General features: G+C 39.9%; 1 protein-coding gene across 2 annotated transcripts in view; it reads left to right on the plus strand.

Annotated features, from left to right (window-relative positions):
* Hook3 (hook microtubule tethering protein 3) overlaps positions 1 to 7898 on the plus strand; it is an 87580-nt gene extending 79682 nt beyond the window's left edge. The window contains exons 19-22 of one of the 2 annotated variants that reach the window (XM_032919230.1): positions 13 to 113; positions 2986 to 3090; positions 3221 to 3292; positions 6238 to 6975. In XM_032919230.1, the coding sequence (XP_032775121.1) occupies positions 13 to 113; positions 2986 to 3090; positions 3221 to 3292; positions 6238 to 6378 (419 nt within the window). In that variant the 3' untranslated portion in view covers positions 6379 to 6975. Of the gene's footprint in view, positions 1 to 12; positions 114 to 2985; positions 3091 to 3220; positions 3293 to 6237 lie in introns of both variants that reach the window. The other variant, XM_032919229.1, reaches the window with a different exon arrangement.
* The last annotated feature ends 16049 nt before the right edge of the window (positions 7899 to 23947 follow it).

Consider the following 23947-nt stretch of genomic DNA (forward strand, 5'->3'; position numbering starts at 1 on the left):
TTTTATGGACAGCCTTAAGAATTGAAGAATTGCAAGAAGCTTTACGGAAGAAAGAAGAAGAAATGAAGCAAATGGAAGAACGCTATAAAAAATACCTGGAAAAAGCCAAAAGTGTGAGTATGAACTTAAACTATCTCCCTGTACTTCCAGCCATTCTGTCCTCTAGGCTGAAAGTCTGTTACCCATAGCACTTGATGTCCTGCACAGAAAACAATCCAAGAAGCTTACAACAGAGAACAATCCAGAGCAAGAAGCAGTGATACAAACAGGCCCTGCACAAATTGACTAGCAAGAAGCAAGTGCAGCCTGTGTGAACAGGCAGCAGCAGCAATCAGAGTTACAGTGCATGAGGGAAGGACACAAAGCGTAATGATGCACAGGAGCAGACAGAACAAACAAGCACAGGGACCCGAGTCAGTACCCTCCCTCGACCGTGTGGGTTCCGGGGTGGCACGTGGGCCCTCAGGCTTGGCAGCAAGCGCTTTTACCTACTTGCCATCTCACTCACCCAAGAACAGAGTATAATGAATGACACAAACGCATCAAAATGCCATGGTAAGAAAATGATTACATGGGGGCTGGAGAGATGGCTCAGCAGTTAAGAGCACCCGACTACTCTTCCAGAGGTCCTGAGTTCAATTCCCAGCAACCACATGGTGGCTCACAACCATCTGTAAAGAGATCCGATGCCCTCTTCTGGTGTGTCTGAAGACAGCTACAGTGTACTTATATATAATAAATGAATAAATCTAAAAAATTTAAAAAAAAAAGAAAATGATTACATTATATACACCAAAATGTGTTAAGACGTTTTGATGTCTGAGCAATTAAGAGCACTTGCTGCTTGTGTAGAGGACCCAAGTTCAACTCCAAGCACCCATACGGCAGATTACAACTCTCAGTAATTCCAGTTCCAGGGGGCTAGAGAAAGACCCATACTCATATAAACAAACCTTTATTTTTACAAAAGTTTAAGGAGCTGGAGCAATGGCCTAGTGGTTAAGAGCACTTGTTATTGCAGAGAACCCAGTTCAGTTCCCATCACCAACATGATGGCTCACGATTATCTGTAACTCCAGTTCCCAGACATCTACTTTGACATCCATCGTCACATAGTACACAATCATATATATGCCTGCTGGGAATCAAATCCCTTTCAATAAATAAATCTTTAAAAATTTTAATAAAAGGGATATTAATAATGTATAATGAATGCTGTAGCCTAGACTTGATGCTTCCTGATGGAATATCATTGTCATGAATGATTAATCTGAATCAAAATGTCTTCTAGATCTTTCTTCATACTTGAAGGGGAAAACCATGAAGCTGTTAGAGCAAGTTAAATGATGCTTTTGAAAGGGCTGGAGACATGCCTCAGTGATTAAGAGCACTGACTGCTCTTGCAGGGGTTCTGGGTTCAACTCCCAGTTAACCACATGACAGCTCACAACCATCTGTAGTTGTAGTAGTCCCATTGGATCCTATTCCCTTTGCTGATGCACCTACACACATGTAAACAAAAAAAAAATATATATATATATGTGTATATATATATATATACACACACACACACACACACACACATACACTCTTTTTAAGAGTCAATAAATTACTATCAGATAACCCAGAATTGGAGATAAAAGTCATGAGCGAATAAAGAGCTTGATGCCTAAGCATTGGACCTCATTTCAGGTCCTCAGCAATTGCATGAAACCGTGTGTTGTACACACATGTGTAACTCCAGCTCTGAGAGGTATGAGGGATCCTGCTTGCCAGGTAGATTGCATCAATCTTTGAGTCCAAAATTGAGGACAAGGAATCAGTTATAAGACACACCTTGGCCAAGTGATTCTAGCTACTTCGTAAGGCCAACGGAGGAGGGTTCAGAGTCAGCCTGGACAGTTTACTAAGACCATGTCTCAAAATAAAAGATATGAAGAGATCTAGAGATGTATGTCTCCTAGGTAGAGTCCTCTCCTAGCATGCACAAAACCCCAGGTTAAATCCCTAACCCTCCCACCTATAAAAATAGGAAATGAAAACAGACTGAACACTGGCCATTTTACAGAATTGATATGTTCCTACAGGTCATAATCTTATTATGATAATGAAGTAGAAAACTTGAAGGATGGGTTGGGGATTTAGCTCAGTGGTAGAGCACTTGCCTAGCAAGCGCAAGGCCCTGGGTTCGGTCCCCAGCTCCAAAAAAAGAAAACTTGAGGGATGTGTATATACTGAAGTATTTAAGGGTTATGTGCTATAGGGAATGAGAATTATTTCTCACACATAAGAGAGTGTTGGAGGACAAGATATATGACAAAGTACCAAGTTAAAAATAAATGGATTTGAACTATTTGAAGGTCTGTCTGTTTGAACATTTTGATAATAAAACTATTGAAGAACAAAATGACCTCTCTCCCAGAAATCTGTGAAGAGTCAGGTAGAATTATATCCCATGTTCATGCCTCACAGAAGAGACAGGCCTGTGTAAGAGTTACCTTTGTGTATGTTTCTGATTATGTGTGCAGGGCTAGCTGCAATAAAACAGAACAGAACTGTGTATACGTCTCTTTAGCAGGGACCAGTAATCCTGTCTGTATCATTGGGAATTTGCAGCAATTTTATTTTACTCCTACATTTACATTTTAGGTGTCCTTGATAGCTTTTGTTTATTATTTTTCTTTTCTGCTTTTTTTGGGGGGGGGATGAATAATAGCTTCATGCTTGCTATGGTAGTGATGTCTATAGCTATATGCACATTTTGATTCCCTGACCTCTAGCCTTGTACTGGGGATTGGACCTAGGGCCCATGTGTATTAGGCATGTACTATACCACTGGGCCATAGCCTCTGCCTCATTTTCACTTTTAAGACTGCTTTCTTAGATGCTAGATTCTTATAGTTTGAGGGGGGTTGCTTCTGTTTTAATTTTTAGGTTCTCTGTGTGAACATATATGTATGCTTTGTTTTTCTTCTATTTTTGCAGGTTATCCGTACATTAGACCCTAAACAGAATCAAGGAGCAGCACCAGAAATACAGGCACTCAAAAACCAGCTGCAGGAGCGCGATCGGCTCTTCCACTCATTAGAGGTCGGTAACTACACTGCGCCGTAAGATACAGCCTTGCTGTAGTATAAATTGTATTCTTTGGTTTAGACAATGAATTGTAAATATTTTTATATTGAAGTCATTTGTATCTTTACATGTGGTTATGCTTCAGAAAGAATATGAGAAAACGAAGACTCAAAGAGACATGGAGGAGAAATACATTGTTAGTGCCTGGTACAATATGGTAAGAGAAAATATTATGCAGTTTGGTGACCTTGTCATGACATTGCTTATACTGTAGAAGTAATTCTACCATCACAATCTGAAAGTAATTTCTCTCCTAATGTATACTAACAAAGCCTCTATGTTGACCTTAAAACTGAAAAGCACCGTCCATACACAGGCTAAGTCATTGTGAAGACATCACTCCCAGAGCATAGAAGACACCAGTTTAGTTTCAGTCCTTGGAACCATTTGTTGTAGGGAAAGCAGACATGGTAATACCTGAGCAGATGCCATAGTTCCTGCTTTGTGGGCAGTTACAGGGCCTTTGCAAGATGACCTTGCTTTACAGACAGTTTAACTGTCTCAGGGGACTTGGGAATGTCCAGTTTCAGACTTTGACCACTGGAGGTTTTGAAATAGAATTTTCTAGAACACAAGCAAAGAGACTAAGTGTTTGTAAGGCAATACCTGTTCGTTTGCTGATGCATAGCTGAGAATTATACAGGCTGAGGCACCTTTTTCCTCTGTTGGGTAGGGGGGCTATGGAATCCGATAGAAGCTGGGTGCACCAGGCACTGAACACAAGGCCCTAGGCTTGCTTCACCCACAGAGCCTCTTCCCCAGCCCAGATGTTAGTATTTTGAAACAGGAAATTAGATTGTTCTTTCAGTTTTCCCATTTTGTCTTACAGCATCTCTGTTAGCATAAGAGAATTATTTTTATTTAGTGTTTCAGTTATTAATTCTCCAACCTTAAAATGTGATTTGTTCTTTCCTAAATATGTTTCATGATGTGTCTATAGTACACCACTGTGTTGGCCAAAATTAAGATTTTATTGTAATTTTTCTTTTAGAAGAAATAACTTCGAATTAGAATATTATTAACAGGGCTGGAGAGATGGCTCAGCGGTTAAGAGCACTGACTGCTCTTCCAGAGGTCCTGAGTTCAATTCCCAGCAACCACATGGTGGCTCACAACCATCTGTAAAGAGATCCGATGCCCTCTTCTGGTGTGTCTGAAGACAGCTACAGTGTACTTATATATAATAAATGAATAAATCTTAAAAAAAAAAAAAAAAAGAATATTATTAACAAATATAATTTTCCTAAAAATTAAATTTTAAAGTAGAGAATATAAGTTGCATTAAAGGATTTCTCTGGGCATTAACTCTACCCCCACTATTTTGTCTTTTTTGAAGCTTAGTATTCCCGGTCTCACTGCCCTGTGTCTCAGTCCCCGCCAGCAATTTTACAACCCTCACTGGGTTATGGCCTCACATGGTGCTCACATATTTCTTCTTACAACATCAGATTTACTTACTTTGAGACATGGAACTGAAGGATAGTGCCAGTTTTTAGCTTTTCAGGGTGAAGGGCAATTCCAAATAAAAACATGTGAGTTCTACTCACAGAAGGTAACCAATAGGATCTCAGACAACTTAAATAGCTGTCATGATGGTAGTGAATGCTGGGCAAGGTATTAAGTTTCTTAGCAAATAGCTTTGTGTTGACATCTTAAAAGTATGTGAAAAGTGTAATTCGGTGATAGAACGATAAATCACAGAGCACAAAAGCCCAGGTTCCCCAGTCAGTTGCTTGAAAAATTAGAATTTTTAAATTAAAACGTAATTTTGTTGTATGTAGTAAAATGGTTTCAGTAGATTTCAGCCAGTTGTATTCAAACCTTCAAATGTATTTGTTAACTTAAAGTTGAGTTAAGAAATATATTCTAGGGACTGGCAAGTTCCACCTTAGTAGGTAATTGTGCTTGCTGCACAAGCCTGGCCTGGATTCGGTCCTTAGAGCCTAGGTAAAGGTACAGCCTGGGGAGAGCTAAGACCATGCACAGCAACACAAGACAGTAATACCGGATTAGGGCTGCCGGGATGACCTAGTCTCAGGCTAGCTGGGCTAAATAGCAATCCTCTGCCTTGAAGAAAACAAAACAAACACAGAGAAGAAACATATGCTGTAATTTCCCGTTGAGAAAACGTGTTGTGTCTGAGGTAACATATGAAAGGCTGAATTATATTCAGAATGCAAAGCTATGACCAGTGTTTTTCTAGAAACTACTGTGAAGCAGTAGTAATGGGAAGATGGGTTTTCTAGCCCCCTGTTTTCCTTACATTATCTCTTCGTCGTCAGCCTCCACTTCTCTGCATCAGCTTACATGTATCAGGTTATGGGTGATTAACAGCAATCTCAGTCTCTCCTGCTAGGTCCTATTAAAGAATCCTAAAACTGGCTCGTTCCCAGTCTCCTTGTGGCCTCTGACTTCAGTAAGGCGGTGCTCACTGTCACTCCCTGTTTTCCAAATCTGACAGTGCCCTCCAGGTTCCCTCCCTCCCCTCTACCTAGCCCAGTGACTTCTGCCCCTCCTCAAAGGCAGTGGGTGATCTTTCTGCTTTCAAGGGGAGGTCCCCTTATTGTTGTGCCCCTGTTGTGGGTTGTCAGAAACTTGTCGTAGTTTGTTTGAGAACACAAGTCTGTCCTGAAGTGGAGAAATCTGGCGCTGTGGTATGTATAGTACACAGTATGGCTTTCTGTCAGAAGAAACAAGTGCACTTGTGGTTTTCCTTCCTGATGACTTCTGTGATTTCCACAGTTTCAGTGAATCAGCTGCTACCAATCATTCGCACTTTTCTTGGAAAATCACTGTTGAATTTGAAAGGCATGCATAGGTGGAATATTCTAAAAATCGTTCTCCACTGTCTGTTGTTTGATTGGTGTCGATTCACAAAATTAAGTCTTAATTTTTCCTAAGGAAGATTTGTACTTAATTATTGAAATGAAAAGGATTTCATAAATTTTTAAGCCATAATAAGTAGAATTAAAGTAGAATTAATTTTCCTAATAAATTATGCTTTGCTATTCATTGTAGTAAAAATGCTGCATGATGACAATTTTTTTTGTAGAATATTCGTGTTTTCACCAATCCCTTTTTGTTTTTCTTCTAATGTTTCAGGGGATGACACTACATAAAAAGGCGGCTGAAGACAGACTAGCTAGCACAGGTTCAGGGCAGTCGTTTCTGGCTAGGCAAAGACAAGCAACCAGCACAAGAAGATCCTACCCAGGCCATGTCCAGCCAGCCACAGCCAGGTAGAAAGGTCTTGTCCAGGGAGTTTTTAAAAAGCATACTTCTGTTACACATGACAACATTTCAGGAAATTCAGCCAGCTTGTTTAATTTCTCTCCTGTGTTAATACTTAGTGTTTCTCACGTGAGGATTTCTCTCTCTCGTATCTTTTAGTTACTTTGTCCTTTACTTTATGGTCTTTTCAGTTCCTTTTAATGTGCCAAAAATTTGTAAATGTACAATTAAAAGTGTTGTATAATAGTGTAATACTTTTTCTTTGTATGAAAATGTCTTCTTCCCCATTTGTGTGGGCTTTGTAAAGAATTGGATTTTCTGCCAATAATTGATACACAATTTATATTCTTTATCGTGCCTACTGTGTTACCATACTTTATAAGAATGTCTTTGTTTAAAGGGAATTAATCTTTTTATGGTGTATTAATCTGTGTTTTCGATTGTTTTCCAAATGCACTTCAGATAACTTAAATATTTACTGTACTATACGAAGTGATGTCAGATGCACGTTTTGCAAAGACGAATACATTGGCAGAGGTGCTAGTCAGCCTGGGGCACCTGGCAGGGTCACTCAGAGGGGAGGAATTAAACTTATTCTAAGTTCAATTATATTGGAGTTATTATGTGAAATTTCATTCTTTCCTGCTGTATTGTTTGCTGGCAGAAGTGAAATTGGTAAAGATATTTGGGTAGAAATTACAGAGGATAAGAACTTGGCAGGATTTTTTTTCCTTCCTTTGGAATGTCTTAGTAGCTAAGAATCAGATTCTAGCCATGCACTTTTAATTGCTCTCCACATGTAAAGGATTTATTTTCATATAGGTAGCCTTATCTTTGGGGCAGTTCTTTGACTATGCCTCATATGTTTTATATATTCTGTGAGCCTTTCCTTTTCTTAATTAATCGTGATAGCTAACATCTTAGTGCGACTCATTAGCACCAGTACCTGACTCTGTGTGCGATGTTATGACAGAGCTCTCTGTAGTTTTCCTTAGCTCTACCTACAAGTCCAAGAATTGGTAACAGGAGAGATTTTCTTGGGTATTTGGTTGTTAAAAGTGCTTACATTGTATGCCAGACTTATTGACGTAGATGAATGTCTGTTAAGCAATCATGTGAAGTACTTTGTCTATATAAGTAATTATATAATTTTAAACTGTCATTTATTTGAAAATAATCTACTTTTGTCTTTTTCTATATTGATTTGTGAATTTGATCCCAAATTATATTGAAGGTTTCCTCCAGCCTTTTTCTTGTTCCATACACCATATTTTTGAAAAGAAAAAAAAAATCTGAGATTAGGTCAAAGAGTTCTTTGGTTTTTTGTTTGTTTGTTTTTTTACCTAAGTCATTTAAGTGGGAGATGTTATTCTATGTACTTGCTGTTTTGGAAGTTCTGGTGTCATTTAGTTCCATATAAAAGACAAATAACTTTAACTCAACTTTAATGTGATTAAGAATTTTCAGAAACCATATTCAAGTGCTTATTTTAACTCCCTCCTCTTTTATAAGAAAATTGACCAAGAAATTGATCCTGCATGTTTTGTCTTATTTTTGTAGACAGAGTCTTTATGTAACCCAGGCTGCCATGAACACAGGGTCCTCTTGGATTATAGACCAAGAACCAACATGCTAAGCTCTTTTTTTTTTTAATTGAAAAAAGGTATCAGAACTTAGAGAAAGGACACTACTCATCATGAAGCATTTCTTAAAAACAAAAACAAAACAAAACAAAAACCCTCATGGCAAATGTTCAAGCACACTGGGAGGCATTTGCCTGGGAAGACCATAGCAGCAAGCTCTGAAGATGGTGGAGAACAAACACTACGTCAGGACAATCACTGTGGGATTTCAGGCAGACAGACCTGATATTTGAGGTCTGCTCTTTTTGTTTCAAGACAGTCTAGCTATGTCACTACCCAAACCTGCCTCAAATCCTTTGACTCAAAACCGTCCTCCTGCCTCTGCCTCCCAAGAGGCTGAGATTGTGGTGTGTGCCACCATGTCCACATGGTGGATCAAGTTTGAAAATAAAAGAATCAAAATTGGGGCCAGCAGAACGGCTCAGCTGGGAGAGTAGTCCTTGCAGCTAAGCCTATGGGCTGAGTTCAATTCCTAGGTAATGAGAGAACAAGCAACTCCCAAGGGTTGTGCTCTGGCCTCCACACTCACAGGTGTAGGTGCACACACAAATAAGTATGTTTTAAAAGGTTTAAAAATCCTCACTTCACCTTTAGTTCACAGAACATCTGAGATTCAATCATTTTTAAGTCAAATTAGTCTGTGATTCCTATTCTTAACAAAATTGGCTGTTGGCAAATTATACCTGTAGAATAAGTGAATGTGAAATCAAGAGACTCTTGGAGCTACTCTTCAACTAGATTTTACCTCTGAGGTAAAAACATGTTTTGATTTTTATTTTCTCTTTACCTGCCGCTCTATGATCATACCCACCTACCCAGATACTTTCTGGAAATGCCTCAAGCTTTCTGCTTTTTTTTTTCCTTCAGCATCTGTTTTGTGCTAATTTCATTGTTTGTCGCCTTCACTGTTGTTTACTGTCTTCAATGTTTGGTGGATTTCCTTCAGTAAATGGGAGAAATATCTCGCTCATGATATTTCAGAATGAAATAAAACGTGCTTTCATAAGAAACAGTATCTGAATATACTTTAGGCATCACAAAGCCAAGAACAAAACTCATCTGTGGAGTAGCACCTTCCCCACTGTGTGGCTTCGGTCAGGATTTAGGGACTGCAGTGTCTCTGGTAAAGATGAGGGAAGTTGCAGGTGCTCTGATCATGCGTGGTCTCTCTAAAAGTTAAAATGTCAGTGATGCTGGGCTGTACCTTCACGGCTTCTTCACCTTCCCAAAGCCTTCTATGCCTGTGCCGTGTATCTTGTCCTGGCATTAGCAATGGGTTGAGGATACGAGGATACTGTCACTGTGTCAGGCAGGGAGGAGCTGACACCAGCATCTGAGTTCTTGTAACAAGCTTATTTTCTGTGCCTTTCAACCAGGGTTCAGAGAAAGAGAGAGAGAGAGAGAGAGAGAGAGAGAGAGAGAGAGAGAGAGAGAGAGAGAGAGAGAGAAGAGAGAAGCAAACTGCTAAAAAAAATACCATTGATGTTCCACAGCATACACTTAAGATTAATAAGAAAACAATCCAGTAAATATAATCATTTCTTGCATCTGAAATGAAAATAGCCAATAACACTTGTACATGTCTTAAAATATTTTCTGAAAACTGACCAGAGAGTTGGCTCAGTGTTTAAGAGCACGTACTGTTCTTCCAAGGAACCAGGTGCAGTTCCTGACAGGGAAGCTCACAGCAACCCATGTTCCAGTTCCAGGGAATCTGATACATCTTCACACATGCGGCTTACATACATGCATACAAGCAAAACATTCATACATATAAAACAAATCTAGTAAAAGAAACTTTAACCTGTGTCATAGTTTTCTTTTGTCCAATTACTTAACAGTAATAAAAAAGAGTTTTGAGTCCCTAAATAAATGATCCATATTCCAAACTTAATCAAGATTAAATTATTTCTGTTATCTTGGTAAAATTAGCTTAATGTGATGATGAATTATAATTAGGATAACACTGTCCAATTCTCGTGAAGTTGTTTGATTGATGCAATGAGAGCTCAGCCGCAGAGTCCAGCTAGCTTGTCAGTTAGAAGCACCGGTCCTGGTGTCACTCGTTGTTACAGATCCACACTGTATGAGTGAATGCAAGTGAGAGATTACGCCTGAGGCAAGTCAAGGGAAAAGTCAGATGCTCTGTGAGCAGTTTCTTTACCTTTTCAGAAGCAGTTCAGTCGTCTTGCTAAGTAAAGGTGAAATGTCTGTGAGGGTGAGGACGGAGCTCAGTTGGCACAATAATATTTCCTGATATACATGAAGCACTCGATGCAACCCTAGCATCATATAAACTGGGCGTGTATGCCTGTCGAGAGCTCACAGTCAGTTGGCTATATGAGGTTCTGTCTTCAAAGAAATGAAGTGTGTGTGTGTGTGTGTGTGTGTGTGTGTGTGTGTGTGTGTGTGTGAGAGAGAGAGAGAGAGAGAGAGACAGAGAGACAGAGAGACAGACAGACGGGGGGGGTTGATCTGTTATTCTAACAGTAACCATATTTTAAGCCTTAAAATTTTTTATTTCACCATGGGTTATTTAATCAAAACATAAATCTTAAAATATCTTCTTTACTCTCCACATTTAATCTTCATTTTTTTCAGATCTTGTAGTTCACGAATGTTGTAATTATGCCCAATTTGGAAATGTGGCACTTGCCTGCACATCGTTTCTGCTAAGGTGGAATCTCATTAGCACCAAGTGCCTTCGGTCTTCTGTTCATTAAGCCCTGGAAGAATAGCTGGACCCTTGGGGGTTTGTCTGTCTGTCTTGTTTTGTTTAGACTTAGTATTTTTTATCTGTAGTTATAAGTGGTTGTGAGCTCCCCTATGTGGAACTTGTGTCATCTTGCAAGAGCAGCCAGCTAAGCCATCTTTCCAGTTCCAACTATTTGGAATTTTTATCCTCCTATCATGAAGAAATACTTTTTTCCTCTATAGATACCCATCAACCTGATTCAGCTTTGTGTGTAACAGTGAAATCCATGTGATATCTAGGGTCATCCCAGAACTTGAGAGCCTGAGGCTGGAAAGATGCAAGTTGGATGCTGGCAAGGACTATACAATGAGACCTTAAGGGTTTCCACATTGCGGAGACAAAGGCCAGCCTGGTCTTCACAAGGAGAGCCTGCCTCAACAAAACAAAACAACAAAAAAGAGTGTGCTAAACAAAATAGAATAGGAAATGAGGCCTGTTATGTAGAATACTCAAGACCCTGCATCCAGTACTGATGAATGAACCAGTGGATGGATGGATGGATGGATGGATGGATGGATGGATGGATGGATGGATGGATGGATGGATGGATGGATGATGGATAGGTGGATGGATGGATGAGAGGATGGATGGATGATGGATGGATAGGTGGATGGATGGATGGATGGATGGATAGGTGGATAGATGGGTAGAGTGGAATATCTGAATCTATAACAATTATTTAATCATGTTCTCTTTTCCTTTTTGTGACTTAAAGGCTTTTTTTAAATCTAATAAAAGTACCCTCATTAACTACAGTCCTGTCACAATTAAAAGTGACTCAACCCTTTTGTTTGCTTGGTTAGTTGGTTTGGTTTGGTTTTTGTATGTCTGTTTGTTGTTTTCTTGTCAACCCAAGTTTATTAGAGAAAAGTTTCAGAACTCACTCTTTTAAATTTATTTGAATATCCTATTTTTTTGACAAGAGGAAGGCTATTCTCCATTCAATGCATCTCACGCAGTATTTTACTTTTTTATAATAAATATTAAGCGATTGGTTTTTTTTCATTGAATGTCTAATTTTAACACAATAATGTTTTAAGTTTTTTAATGAAAACTCTACAGCTCTCAAAAGCCTCTAACCCTCTCGGTCACTTCACTTTATGTCTCATCTTCAGTGTCGTGTGTATAAAGTGAAAGACAATGCATTTCTTGCTTGTATTAATGTATTAATCATGTCATAGGACGTGTGTACTGATTGTTTTAAAACACCTTTTCATCAGTCCAATTTATATTATTATGAATAGGAAATCATACATTTTATATTTAACAGTTTTTAAATATGAATATTTGTGGACATTGGTTTGAGAAATGAGAGGCCTGAACCCAATTATGGATTGTATATGAAGTTTGGAGATTATGTGGGGGTCCATAAATATATATGTGACTTATATATATTTATGTTATATAAGCCTTGCATATATGTGTGTATATATATTTCTCTATGTGTTTGTGTGTATGTATGCATATATATACACATATATGCATACTTAGAAGTAGACATACCAAGATTACTTTACATGTCTCATTTCAGTATTTTTCTGCTTTCTTACAGATTTAGTAATGTACTGTTAGGTTAACTCTGAATATAGTATGTAAGTGAAAATAGAATTAAAAGAAAGTAACAGATGGCTTTTAAGATAAATCCAGTTTAGAGAGCAGAGAGGATATTGGGATAAAAGTAACAATTAACAAATATTCAGGCCAAGAGAAGTACTCAGACAGTATCTTCGAAGATGTCCCTTAAATTTTAGTCAACAAATATTCTGTTGTTATTATGCATTTATCTGATAAAAGATAAGAAAAACAAAATTAATTTCTATTGTCTTTAGGTGAGTATTAACTAAGCATATAATCTATATGTTAGTGGAAGGGAAACATTTCTTTTTTAAACTATTAAGCAGTTACTACTTAGTCTAACAGCTGAAGAATTTAGGATGTTAAAGAAACTTTGATGAGTTGAGAAGAAATTTATGATGACCGAAATTATCACCCAACTTCCCAACAGTTATCTATATCACACTTAAAAGTTTACAGACCATTGCTTTAATATCATTTCCCCTAGTAATACACTGTACCTCCACAAAACACCTGCAAGAAGACAAAAGTGGACTTGGAAAAGTAAGCCTTTATGAATTTGATTCTTTCCATTACTACAGACTCCCAGCAGGTGTTTATGTCTGAAGATGGAGGTGCCCATTATCTAAAAATCCCCCTCCCATATAGTGGGAATTACTAAAGCCCAAATTATATCTATTTCAAATTTCAAGGAATTAAAAACCATGAGAAAAAGAAGCGAGTGAGTAAAAAACAAATACCAAGGCGTGCTGAGGACACTGCACACACACAGATGTCGGATGAGAGCTTGAGAGAGCTCAGAGCTGGCCAAGTGAGCTGCAGAGAACCCATGTCCTTCCTGTGCTTGGGAACCCGTGGACAGGGATCCATGTATGTCCTGTCTAGAGTCTGTTGTATTAGGGACCAGTATCTTAGTGTCATCTACCACCCTCATCAGTCTGGGTTGTTTATGTCTCTGCTGATCCTGGGTAGAGCTTCCTTTCTGCTGCTGCTCTGCTTGGTGTTCCAGTTGTCACCTCAGTCTTGTGAGTCAGAGTCTCAAAATGCGCTTATAGCTGGGCTTGCTACTGTTCATACTAGGAGGTCTATTTTATACCAATGCCCTGAAGCCAGCTTTCGGGCTTTGTGCTGGGAATTGAGTGTAGGGCCTCATGCACTCCCAGGCAAGTGCTCTACCATTGAGCTCCATGCCCTTCCCATCAAGTAAAAACACATTTGAAAACTGTGTTCTCATGAAAAGAAAAAAAAAAACTAAATACTTTTCTGTTTAATGAGATTTTTCTTACCCTTTGAGGTGTTGTCTCCTAAAATGAAAACCTACAGACTGTCCCTAATTTGTTTTTTTCCCCACTATTGCAAATCCCAAAGAGAGAAGGAAACAAGACATTCCAGTAATTAGGCAATCAGATAATCTAAAAATGGAGGAAAGGTGACTTAGAAAGGAGAGCAAGCAGTGGAGGTGCCAGGTATTTCAGACATAGTAGTTATATGTGATAGGTTTTCTGTTTTTGTTTTTTCAGTCTTCGCTTTTTTCTTAAATTTACCTTGCAGAGGTTTCATCTTGCACTAGTAGTGAGTTTTTTAGGCCCAGAATTTTCCCATTTGCAACATGAAAGTAGCAGTCATGTTAGAGACCACAGGCACTGCCGCTGTTTAAGGAACGTTATCTCATGATTACTGCCAGAGAATGGGGAAATTGGCTCATAAAAGCACCTACTTTTGGTTTTGCTTTGTTTTAAAAAGATATGTGTTGGTAGTAGTCTAAAAAGTTTGTGTGTTTTGGGCCAAGGATCCTAGCTCCAGTGGCAGAACATGTGGCTAAATTTCACAAGGTTCCACCTGGCTCCAGTCCAGAGTCAGTCAGCATCTGGCGCTCGCTCGCTCTCTCTCTCTCTCTCTCTCTCTCGCTCTCGCTCTCGCTCTCGCTCTCTCGCTCTCATGAAGTTTTACCTAAGTTAATCACATAGAAGGAAGCAACGTTGAAATAGAGGCCTCTACATCCAGCTTTAAGGAAATAAAGACCTTGTTCTCCTTTCCAGAGTAAAAACTAAGAAAACCAGGATGGTGGCACACACCCATAATCCCAACACCAGGCTCAGGCACCAGGATCACAAGTGTGAAGTCAGACGAGGCAACAGAAAGTGCAAATCCAGTCTGCCTCAAAACTGAAACAAAAATTGCAGAGGCACAAGACAATACACAGTGTTTTAACCATAGTCTATGTAAATGTTCAAGAAGAAGCTTCAACGAGTCCTAGCTTCTAGCTTCTTGTTAATCTCCTTAGGGTGGGTCATAGGCCAAGTCAGTGCCTCCTGCCTGTGGCCGTTTTAACTCAAAGGTAGCTTATGCCTGTAATTCTAGCACCTGAAAGGCTGGGATAGGAGGATTTCCACCAGGCAAGGCCACTCAGGGCAGCATGGTCAAACTCCATCTCCACTTTAGTCCTCTAATCATGTCTCACACATGTTCAGTACTCACGCGTGCAGTGGACAGCGTGGATGTAGGCCATTCCCTTCAATTCAGAAAAGTGCCAGAGAAAGGAAAGGGAATGCAGGTCGGCCAGCTAGCAGTTGCTAAAGGCTTTAACAGGTAAAAGGATTTCTTTCTTATAAAAATTTTGTACCAATATTTTGGCCTTGGAAAAACCAAAATCCCATATTGTGATTTTTTTTTTTAGTATACTCTTCCAAACAAAAATAATCAATGCTTTATCAATTGATATAATTAAATCATTTCATAATACTTTCAGTCATTTCTCCCTTTCATATGTTTAAATTGATTATATTAGTTGTCATCCAGAAGAAACTGATAATAAATATTTAAGTTATTCTCAAAAACTAGTAAGCATCATAACCCTGTATTATTTAAATCTGTTAATATCTTATGAAAGTCACTGTTTCTGCCCTGTACGCTTTAAATTCATGTTTGTCTGTCTTCTACTTCAAACGTAGTTATGGCCGAATGATTGGGTTATTTGGTCCCGACTCTGACTTGCTTGAGTGATGAGTCCAGTCAACTTTGTCTGTACGAAGCAGACATTTGCTAATACAGAGTATGATGAACTGATGAAAAACATTGGAAATATGAACTGGATTTCCTTCACTAAAGTACTTAATTTAACCTAAAGGATTATGCTGAATTTTTCAAATCAAACTAAGGGACTTCTTTTAAATGTGTCTGGCTGTGGTTTGGTTTGGTTTTTGCTTTTCTGGAGTTTTGCAGTACTGCAGATCCAGCCTAAGGCCTTGCATATTAGAATACTTTAGTACTCCTTTTTTTTTGAGACAATCTCACCTTAGCCTCAGCTGGCCCAGAACTTACTGGCCCACCTGCCTCTGCCTCCTGAGTACTAGGGTTAAAGGCGTGTTCCACCACTCCCCGTTACAAACTTCAGTTGTAATCTTCTGCGTTAGACTGAGCTTAGTGGAGCCTTCCTGCCCAGAAGCGTCCAGGCTTTCTTTCTCTTCTAAACGGTCCTGGTCAGGCCGCAGAATCAGAACAGTATTGTCCATTTCCAAACAAGTTGTGAGACTGTTACTATAATTCAAATACAGATGACAAATGGTATGTAGGAGTTCATTTACCGTTTGCTACGAAGCCTAATAGAATATGTATTCTGCAGACTCATTGTCTTGTAGGATGATTTCTGTAGGCTCTAAGTGAGCAACACTTCATTATAAATGTAGGGACTGACTGTGACCTGCTACTTAACTTTCATAACAATTTATTTTGGTTTTTCCATACATTTAGTGACTTACAATTCAGATGTACTACAATACCATTTGTCATCCCTAATTTGGGCATTTATGGATTCTGTAATTCATAATAATTTGTACTGTGAAGAATAACTTCCGGGTTTGTTGCAGTTCTCTCATCGTTAGATTGTCAGCCATTTATAACATCCCTCTTTTGTTATGTAAGAGATTCCCACCCTGGTTGACGATTGGATTTATAGTTTTGAGGTTTCATTCCCTGTCGCCGTAATCCGGAAACAATGTCCACTTCAGGCTCTGCATTCCTCACCTCAACTCATATTTAACAAAACTATGTGTACTGGTGTTCAAGCATTTCTCCTGCTTACCAGGTTTGCCAGGCTTGAGGCTGGTAAGTTCCCCACGGTTTTGCTGAGGAGAATGCCTTGTTAGAGACTTCACTTAAAACTGTAACTAAAGTGACAAAAACAGACTTCTGAGAAACCATCAGAAGGTAGGGTTTTTTGTTTGTTTTTTTAATCCTACATTTCCTTTTGGTTTATTTTGATTTTATGACTGCCAACTTGTTATATATGAGTGTTTATATATGCATATAATATATGTATATGAAAAAGTTAAGATTTGGTCAAACTATATTTTCCCATTCAAGTACAAAAAAATGTTTTCAAGGCTGCAAAAAGTGTACAGTTGTTAAACAAGTTGTAAATAAAGACTTGTATAAAAATCCAGCATAGATCTTGTTTTTTCTGCTCTTTTCTATGACTGATATTTAACAATTGTCTGATTTTTACACTTAATTTTGCACTTTATGCTGTTAGGTAGACAGACATTAACAGTCTTGGAAGCCATTGATGATGGACCCTCCCTCATAATCAGCCTCTCATTTCCAGGCAACAGTGAAAGTGGAAAGGGAATCGTCACCCTTAACACTTTTCTTAAGATTGTAAAATGAAAGTGAGAAAGAAGAAGTATTGAGGCTTAAGGGAAAACTGTTTCCTCCTCAGAAGAATGAGGTCTGAGTTCTGACCCTGAACATTCTAATCGACCCTTAAAATTGTGATAATTTCCCCTCCCTTAAGAGCTAATCCAAACTAGGTGTGGTGGTGCATGCCTTTAATCTCAGCACTCTGGAGGCAGAGGCGGGTGGATCTCTGTGAGTTTAAGACCAGCCTAGAGTACCTAGTTCCAGGACAACCAGGGCAGCATAGGGAGGTCCTGTCTCAACAAACAAGAGTTAATCCAAGTAGACTCATCAGTCGTTTGGCCACAAGACCACCAGCCTAGGTATGCTGATATACCTGAAAATATGATACACTGATGCAGAGAACAGCACTCCCTTAATGAAAGAGTACCCGTAAGAGTTTCACCCCGAAGTCTGTCCCTCAGAACAGTTGCTCACAGACTTTACTGCTAGACCTGTGTTGTAAACCAAACCTTTTCCTTTTCCTCTGGTCTCTCTCCGGATACTGACCAAAGCCCTAAGTATTCTTGCCCTGACCCTCTAATCACTTTGTATAGACTCCTTTCTCCCTTCTCCGTGTCTGCAGACATCCACTGCTGAGCCTGCTTGCTTTCTCAGACCTAGCCCAAAAGACATGGCTTTCTTCCAGTTAACCACTACCTTCCTCACAGTAGCTGCTCAGAGTATAACTTGCCTGCCCTGTTGCTTTCCTCTCAGACTTACAAAATGGTCCTCAACCTTTGGATTCTCAATTCTTAATTCTTTTAACAACAAAACTAAAAACACTCGAAAGGGAACACAGTCCCTAGTCAAACTTACTTGTGCTGTCTGTCAAAAGGATGCAGATGAGGGAGCTAGAGAAGTGTTCTGCTGGGTAAGAGCATGTAGTGCTCTCGCAGAGGACCTGAGTTTGGTTCCCAGCACCCTTGTCAGACAGGTAATAACCACTTACAACTCCAGCTCCCGGGGACTCCCCTGCCTAGGCCTGCGCATACCACACACCTATACACATAGTTAAAAGTAACAAAAAGTTCTTTTTCAAAAATGCAGATGATACATAGAGTACAGAGTAGGAGACAAGGCTTATTACAGGGGGATAGAAGTGAGCAGTGGCCAAAGGCACTACCACAGAGAAAACCTTAGAGATAAAGCAGATAATCGCTAAGAGCGTAGATAATTGTGCAAGGCTACAGTGAAGTGGGCTAGTAGTCATTTCTGAAGTCTCTTAACAGCTTTTCATGTGGATTAACTCATAAGGGAATGGGGTATATCTAATCATTCAGGCATTTTAGATTGTTATGTCTCAAGCCAGGACAGGAAACAGAACTCAGATTTTATTCATTTGGCCAAAAACAACAGTTCTGGGGCAATACCTCCGTCAATAAAATGCTTGCCACACAAGTATCAAGTCTTGAATTTGAAAGCCCAGTGTACTGACATAATCCCAGTGCCAGGGTGGTAGAGACGGCTCACTTTGGCCTAATCAGTGGGTACCAGGCCAGTGAGAGACCTTTTCAAAAAACAAAGTTAATGGCTCCTGAGAAACAACCACCAAAGTTGACCTTGGCCTCCACCCCCACACACATGCTCACATATGCACAGAAGTCATGTAGCTTGCAGATTAAATGTTAACAGTATGTAAAAGCAGGCATGATTTCCCAGGAAAACAGCCTTCTTACAGGCCTCAAGAAAGGCAGCCTCTCTCCCTTTATTATGGCATCTTGAATCAAGGAGAGGCATCTGTGTCGCAGGCTATCTCCCATCCCCAGGAGTTTGGAATTCCCCCTACTTAGAATTGATGCTATACGGAAACTGGGGTAGTAAAGAACCTTACTTGGAGGTCCATCTTCAATAAACTTCAAGCCTACCAATTAATGTCTAAGTAGCTACATAATTTGTTTACTGTAATCAATATCTGTTCAGTTTTCCCTCTGTGACAGTTTGTGACTTAAAACTGCTACTATGTGTGTGAGCCTCTCTTAACTTTGAACCAGTATACTACTGTTTGCAGTTAATAATGTCCTCAATAAAGCACTCGCCTGAAGGATGACCTGTCTTACTGTCTCTAGTGAGTCCTGTCCTCTCTTTATCCTTGTTAAGTGTATTTATGTATGTGATTTTTAAAGACTCACATACATCATCATCTTTTCATTTGTATTATACATGTGGTATGTGTATGTGAGAGTAAGACATCTGTGGAGTCCATAAGGAGGCAAAGGATCCCACGGAGCTGGAGTTAGAAGGGCGAATGAGCTGCGTTATAAGCACTAGGAATCACATTCAGGCAAATACATAATTTTAACCATGGAGGTATATATCCATCCTTAGACCAGAGTTCTTAAAAGCAAAATTTAAACATGACTTTTTTTTTTTTTAGAGTTATGTTAGCATTGAGGTGGAATACACAGGTAGAAAAAAAATTACAGGGACATGAGGAAGAGCACCTCATGCTGAAGTCTTGACCGCTGTGAATCAGAGGGGGCTGAAGAGATTGGTCCACAGTTACAGAGCCGGGGTTTGATTCCCAGCACCTACATGGCAGTTCGCACCCATCTGTAACTCAAGTTCCATGACATGCATGCTGTACTCGGACATGCAGGCAGGCAAAATACCCACGGATATAATAAAAAAAAAAAATCCAACACAGCATTTGTGGTAAAAGTTGACGACAAAAAGAAAACATTTTATATAGGAAAAACTCCCAATAAGAGTGTTAAAATGGGGTTGGAGAGATGGCTCAGAGGTTAAGAGCACTGATTGCTCTTCCAGAGGTCCTGAGTCAATTCCCAACAACCAAATGGTGGCTCACAACCATCTGTAATGGGATCTGATGCCCTCTTCTGACATGCAGATATATATGCAGAACACTGTGTGTATAATATATAAATAGATCTTTTTTTAAAAAGTGTTAAAATGGCCACGGGCATGCAGAAAACCTAACTATACATGGCTCTTCTCCTTTCCCAGCTGTAAACTTGTCATTTTCTAGGACTTCCAAAAACTCCACTAACTACATAAAGACATGTCTTATCTCCCTTATCTCCTGATTTTAGTATGTTGTAGTCCCTTCAGAGTCACCTGGGAGCCACTCCCTAGACTATCAAAAAGGAAAAAATTGTCCTTCTTAGCAACTCTCTGAGATATTCCTTGACAGCCACCAAAACAGTAAATACATTGTCTTACAACAATTCTGTGATGAAACACCAAGACCAGGGCAACTTATAAAAATAAAAAGAAGCATTTAATTGAAGACTCGTTTACAGTTGCAGTTCATGAACACTGTGGCAAGAAGTTTGGTGGCAGGCAGGAATGGTGCTGGACAGTAGCTTAAAGCTCACATCTATCTTCTTCAAGTTGCAGGCAAAGAGAGAATGCTCAAGACTGGGTGTCTTAGTCAACACCCTATTGCTGTGAAGAGACACCATGACCAGGACAACTCTACGCACGCGCGCGCGCACACACACACACACACACACACACACACACACACACACACACACACATATTTAATATACACGAATAACACTAGCTGTCTTCAGACACACCAGAAGAGGGCATCATATCCCATTACAGATGGTTGTGAGCCACCATGTGGTTGCTGGGAATTGAACTCAGAACCTCTGGAAGAGCAGTCAGTGCTCTTAACCTCTGAGCCATCTCTCCAGCCCAGGACAACTCTTTAAAAGGAATGCATTTAATTAGGGCTGGCTTACGGTTTAGAGGTTTAGTCCATTTTCATGGCAGCATACAGGCAAACATGCTGCTGGAGAATAGCTGAGAGGTCTACATCTCAGGAAGGCAGCAGGAAGAGAGAGACACTGCGTTTGGCTTGAGCACTTAAAACCGCAAAGCCCACCCCCAAGTGACATACTTCTTCCAACAAGGCCATACCTCCTAATCCATCCCAAACAGCTCCACTAACTGGGGATGAAGCATTCATTCTCCTCCAAACTCTAACGATCTATGAAAGACAGCTATTGACAACCATGCTGATTAAGCCAATTAAAAGTTTTAAGTCCTTTTTTTATCTATGTCAGACCAAGGGCAGGCTTATGCCTCTGAAAAGTCTCTTGGTGCCCATGCTAGGGGATACAGAGTTCTTTTTTTTTTTTTTTTTTTTTTGAAACATCTTTATTTATTATATACATTGTAGCTATCTTCAGACACACCAGAAAAGGGCATCAGATCTCATTACAGATGGTTGTAAGCCACCATGTGGTTGCTGGGATTTGAACTCAGGACCTTTGGAAGAGCAGTCGGTGTTCTTAACCACTGAGCCATCTCTCCAGCCCGGGATACAGAGTTCTTAAAGACGAAAACCACAAAGACCATAATTTATATCAACATTAGATGAGAGTCAGAATAACTTTCAAACATGTATTCCTGGCAGAGCATAGTAATTATTTTAGGCATAACATGTCAATTATCCTTGACATAGCTTTTCCAGTTATTTCAGTTTACTAGTTCTTTTGATTGATACATCGAGGCCATAGAAATCCCAAACATATTGTCAAGGCAGATGTGACCGTTGCAGGGAGGAGGGTAGTGATCTGAGAACTGTCTAAGCGAGTGAAGTGCAGTCGGAAGAGGATAGCCTCACCCTGTTAGACTCTCAGAGAGAATCTTCCCTCAGGAGGGAGATCCTCAAGCCCCAATGACCAGTCCGAGTCCACAGGCTGCAATCTGCAAGAGGATTTTTATTGATCAGGAAGCACAGGTATCTGTGGGCGTCTCAGTCAATTCGGAAGACTGGCGCGCCTAGCAGAACCAGGGATGGGTTTTTATAGTGTTTTGGGGAGCAGAAGCAGGCTTACAGAAGCAGATGCATGGTTACAGGGATGTGATTGGTGGAGTAAATGAGGCATACGTGTACATTACCTATTTTGGCTATAATCATAACAGTGAGTTAGCAAAAAGTACATGGTGGTCAGGGCTTCCGGGGGGTCAGGGACTGTTTCTTTTTCCCTGCCAGGTGGCCCATGGAGCAATGCCCATATTTTAGTCTGGTTTCTGCATTTTGTTTTCTTTTATGGTCTGTTTCGTCTAAATGATGGGTCAGCTTGTCCCACAAAGCATGGACACATCTGAACTTTCCCAGGCTTATTTTAGTTCTGATTCTGTGTATCTAAAAACTTACTTTTTACTTCTATAGTTGAGGGCCTTGGGCTTGTACAATTCCCTTTCTGGGAGGGGGTCTTTCATTCCCCCATTTTCTTTTTGTCCTTGAGTGGAATCTTTCACTCAACTTGGTTAAGGTACCTCTGTTTTTTGTTGTTTCACCATCTGATATTGTTGTCTCAGCACAAAAGTTTGAATGACTGAAAGTCTGTATCTCTTATTATTCCTGTCTGATCTGCATAGAAACAACATTCTTCTTTTAGTGTAGCACACAGACTCCTTCTTTAAGGAATATCAGGTCTAATCTTCTCTTATTTTGAAGAACTACCTCTGAGAGGGAGGTCAGGTATTCTTGGAGGTCAGCTAAAAAGTCTCTTTTTTACTCTTTTTATATCTGAGTCAATGGCAGTTCTGAATTCTCTATAAGCCTTGCATTGTAGGGCAACAGCAGATGTCCTTGTGCTGCCCTTGTAGCACCTAGATAGCCTTAAATAATTCTCAACTCTCTTTTGTGTCTTATTAAGTTTTTAGCATCAGGATTCTAATCTGGACACTATCTGAACCTATATACCAAGGTCTTTTAGAACTTTTAAACTTATATAGGTTGTGATCCTTGAGGCACAGTCCCAAGAACTGTTAGGAGTACTAACATATGCAATGTTACATCATTTGCAATAAAAATCAAGCCTATCCTTACACCTATTCCGAGGGAACCCAGGGCAAACAGGCAAACATGAAATTCTTGTTTCTAAAGCACACTCCTCAAGTGAGCATTATAGCAACCTCTCAGTCACATCTCTGATGTATCCACTTATCTAATGTGTAAGTCTAGGGAGCTTTTTGAAGATCTAAGTGTCCCTCTAGGTCCCAGCTCTCAGCCCCAACAGCTAGTACTCGGCTGGTGAGGGCTGAGACTTGATGGCTGTCAGGGTGGTCAGCAGCACCAGGTACGGTCTTTTCTAGTGAGGCTCGTGTGTCTGGGCTCAGTGTATCTGTAGTCTCCGACCTGGAACTGATGACTGATGAGATGTCTCAGGGGTCTCCGGGGCATAGGCTGCTGTCAGCTGTGAGCAGATTTCTTTCTGTATTACCTGTAGGTCCTGGCATACAAATCATTATTACTATGACATGTTGGTTTAGTAACATCATCTAATACAGTCAGAGGAGCTGAGGCCCCATATAAGATCTCAAAGGGGGTAAGGCTGAATCTGGAAGGGGCATTTCTTGCTCTGAAGAGAGCAAGAGGGAAGGAGTACCACCCAGCCTGCGCCAGTCTCCATGGTCAATTTGGTCAGGGTCTCTTTTAAAATTTTATTTATTTATTTTACCTGTCTTGAACTTTGAGGTCTGTAAATATAACGTAATTTCTAATCGACCTCTAAATACTTGGCCACACCCTGGCTTACCTTGGCAACGAAAGTAGGGCCATTGTCTGACCAGATTACCTTGGGCACTCCAGACCTGTGGAAGATTTCTTCTAGTATCTTCTTGATGACTATTGAGGCCGTCTCTTGCTTGGTGGGGAAAGCTTCTATCTATTCCTGAAAAGATATCTATAAACACTAGGAGACATTTGAAATCATATTTTCCTGGTTTTATCTCTGTGAAGTCCACTTCTCAGTAGTATCCAGGCCGTTCCCCACGAAGCCTCCTACCACAGTCAACTTTCCTGAAAACAGTTATTGGCATGGTACTATCAGTATTGGCAGTGCACTATCTGTTCCACGAGATACTTGAGACCTGTGACATAATATTTAGTTTTTGAAAACGTCTGGATGAGTTTGCTTACCCCTAAGTGAGTCCATTGATGCATTTG

This window comes from Rattus rattus, chromosome 13 (genome assembly GCF_011064425.1).
Source record: "Rattus rattus isolate New Zealand chromosome 13, Rrattus_CSIRO_v1, whole genome shotgun sequence".
Classification (NCBI taxonomy): Eukaryota; Metazoa; Chordata; class Mammalia; order Rodentia; family Muridae; genus Rattus; species Rattus rattus.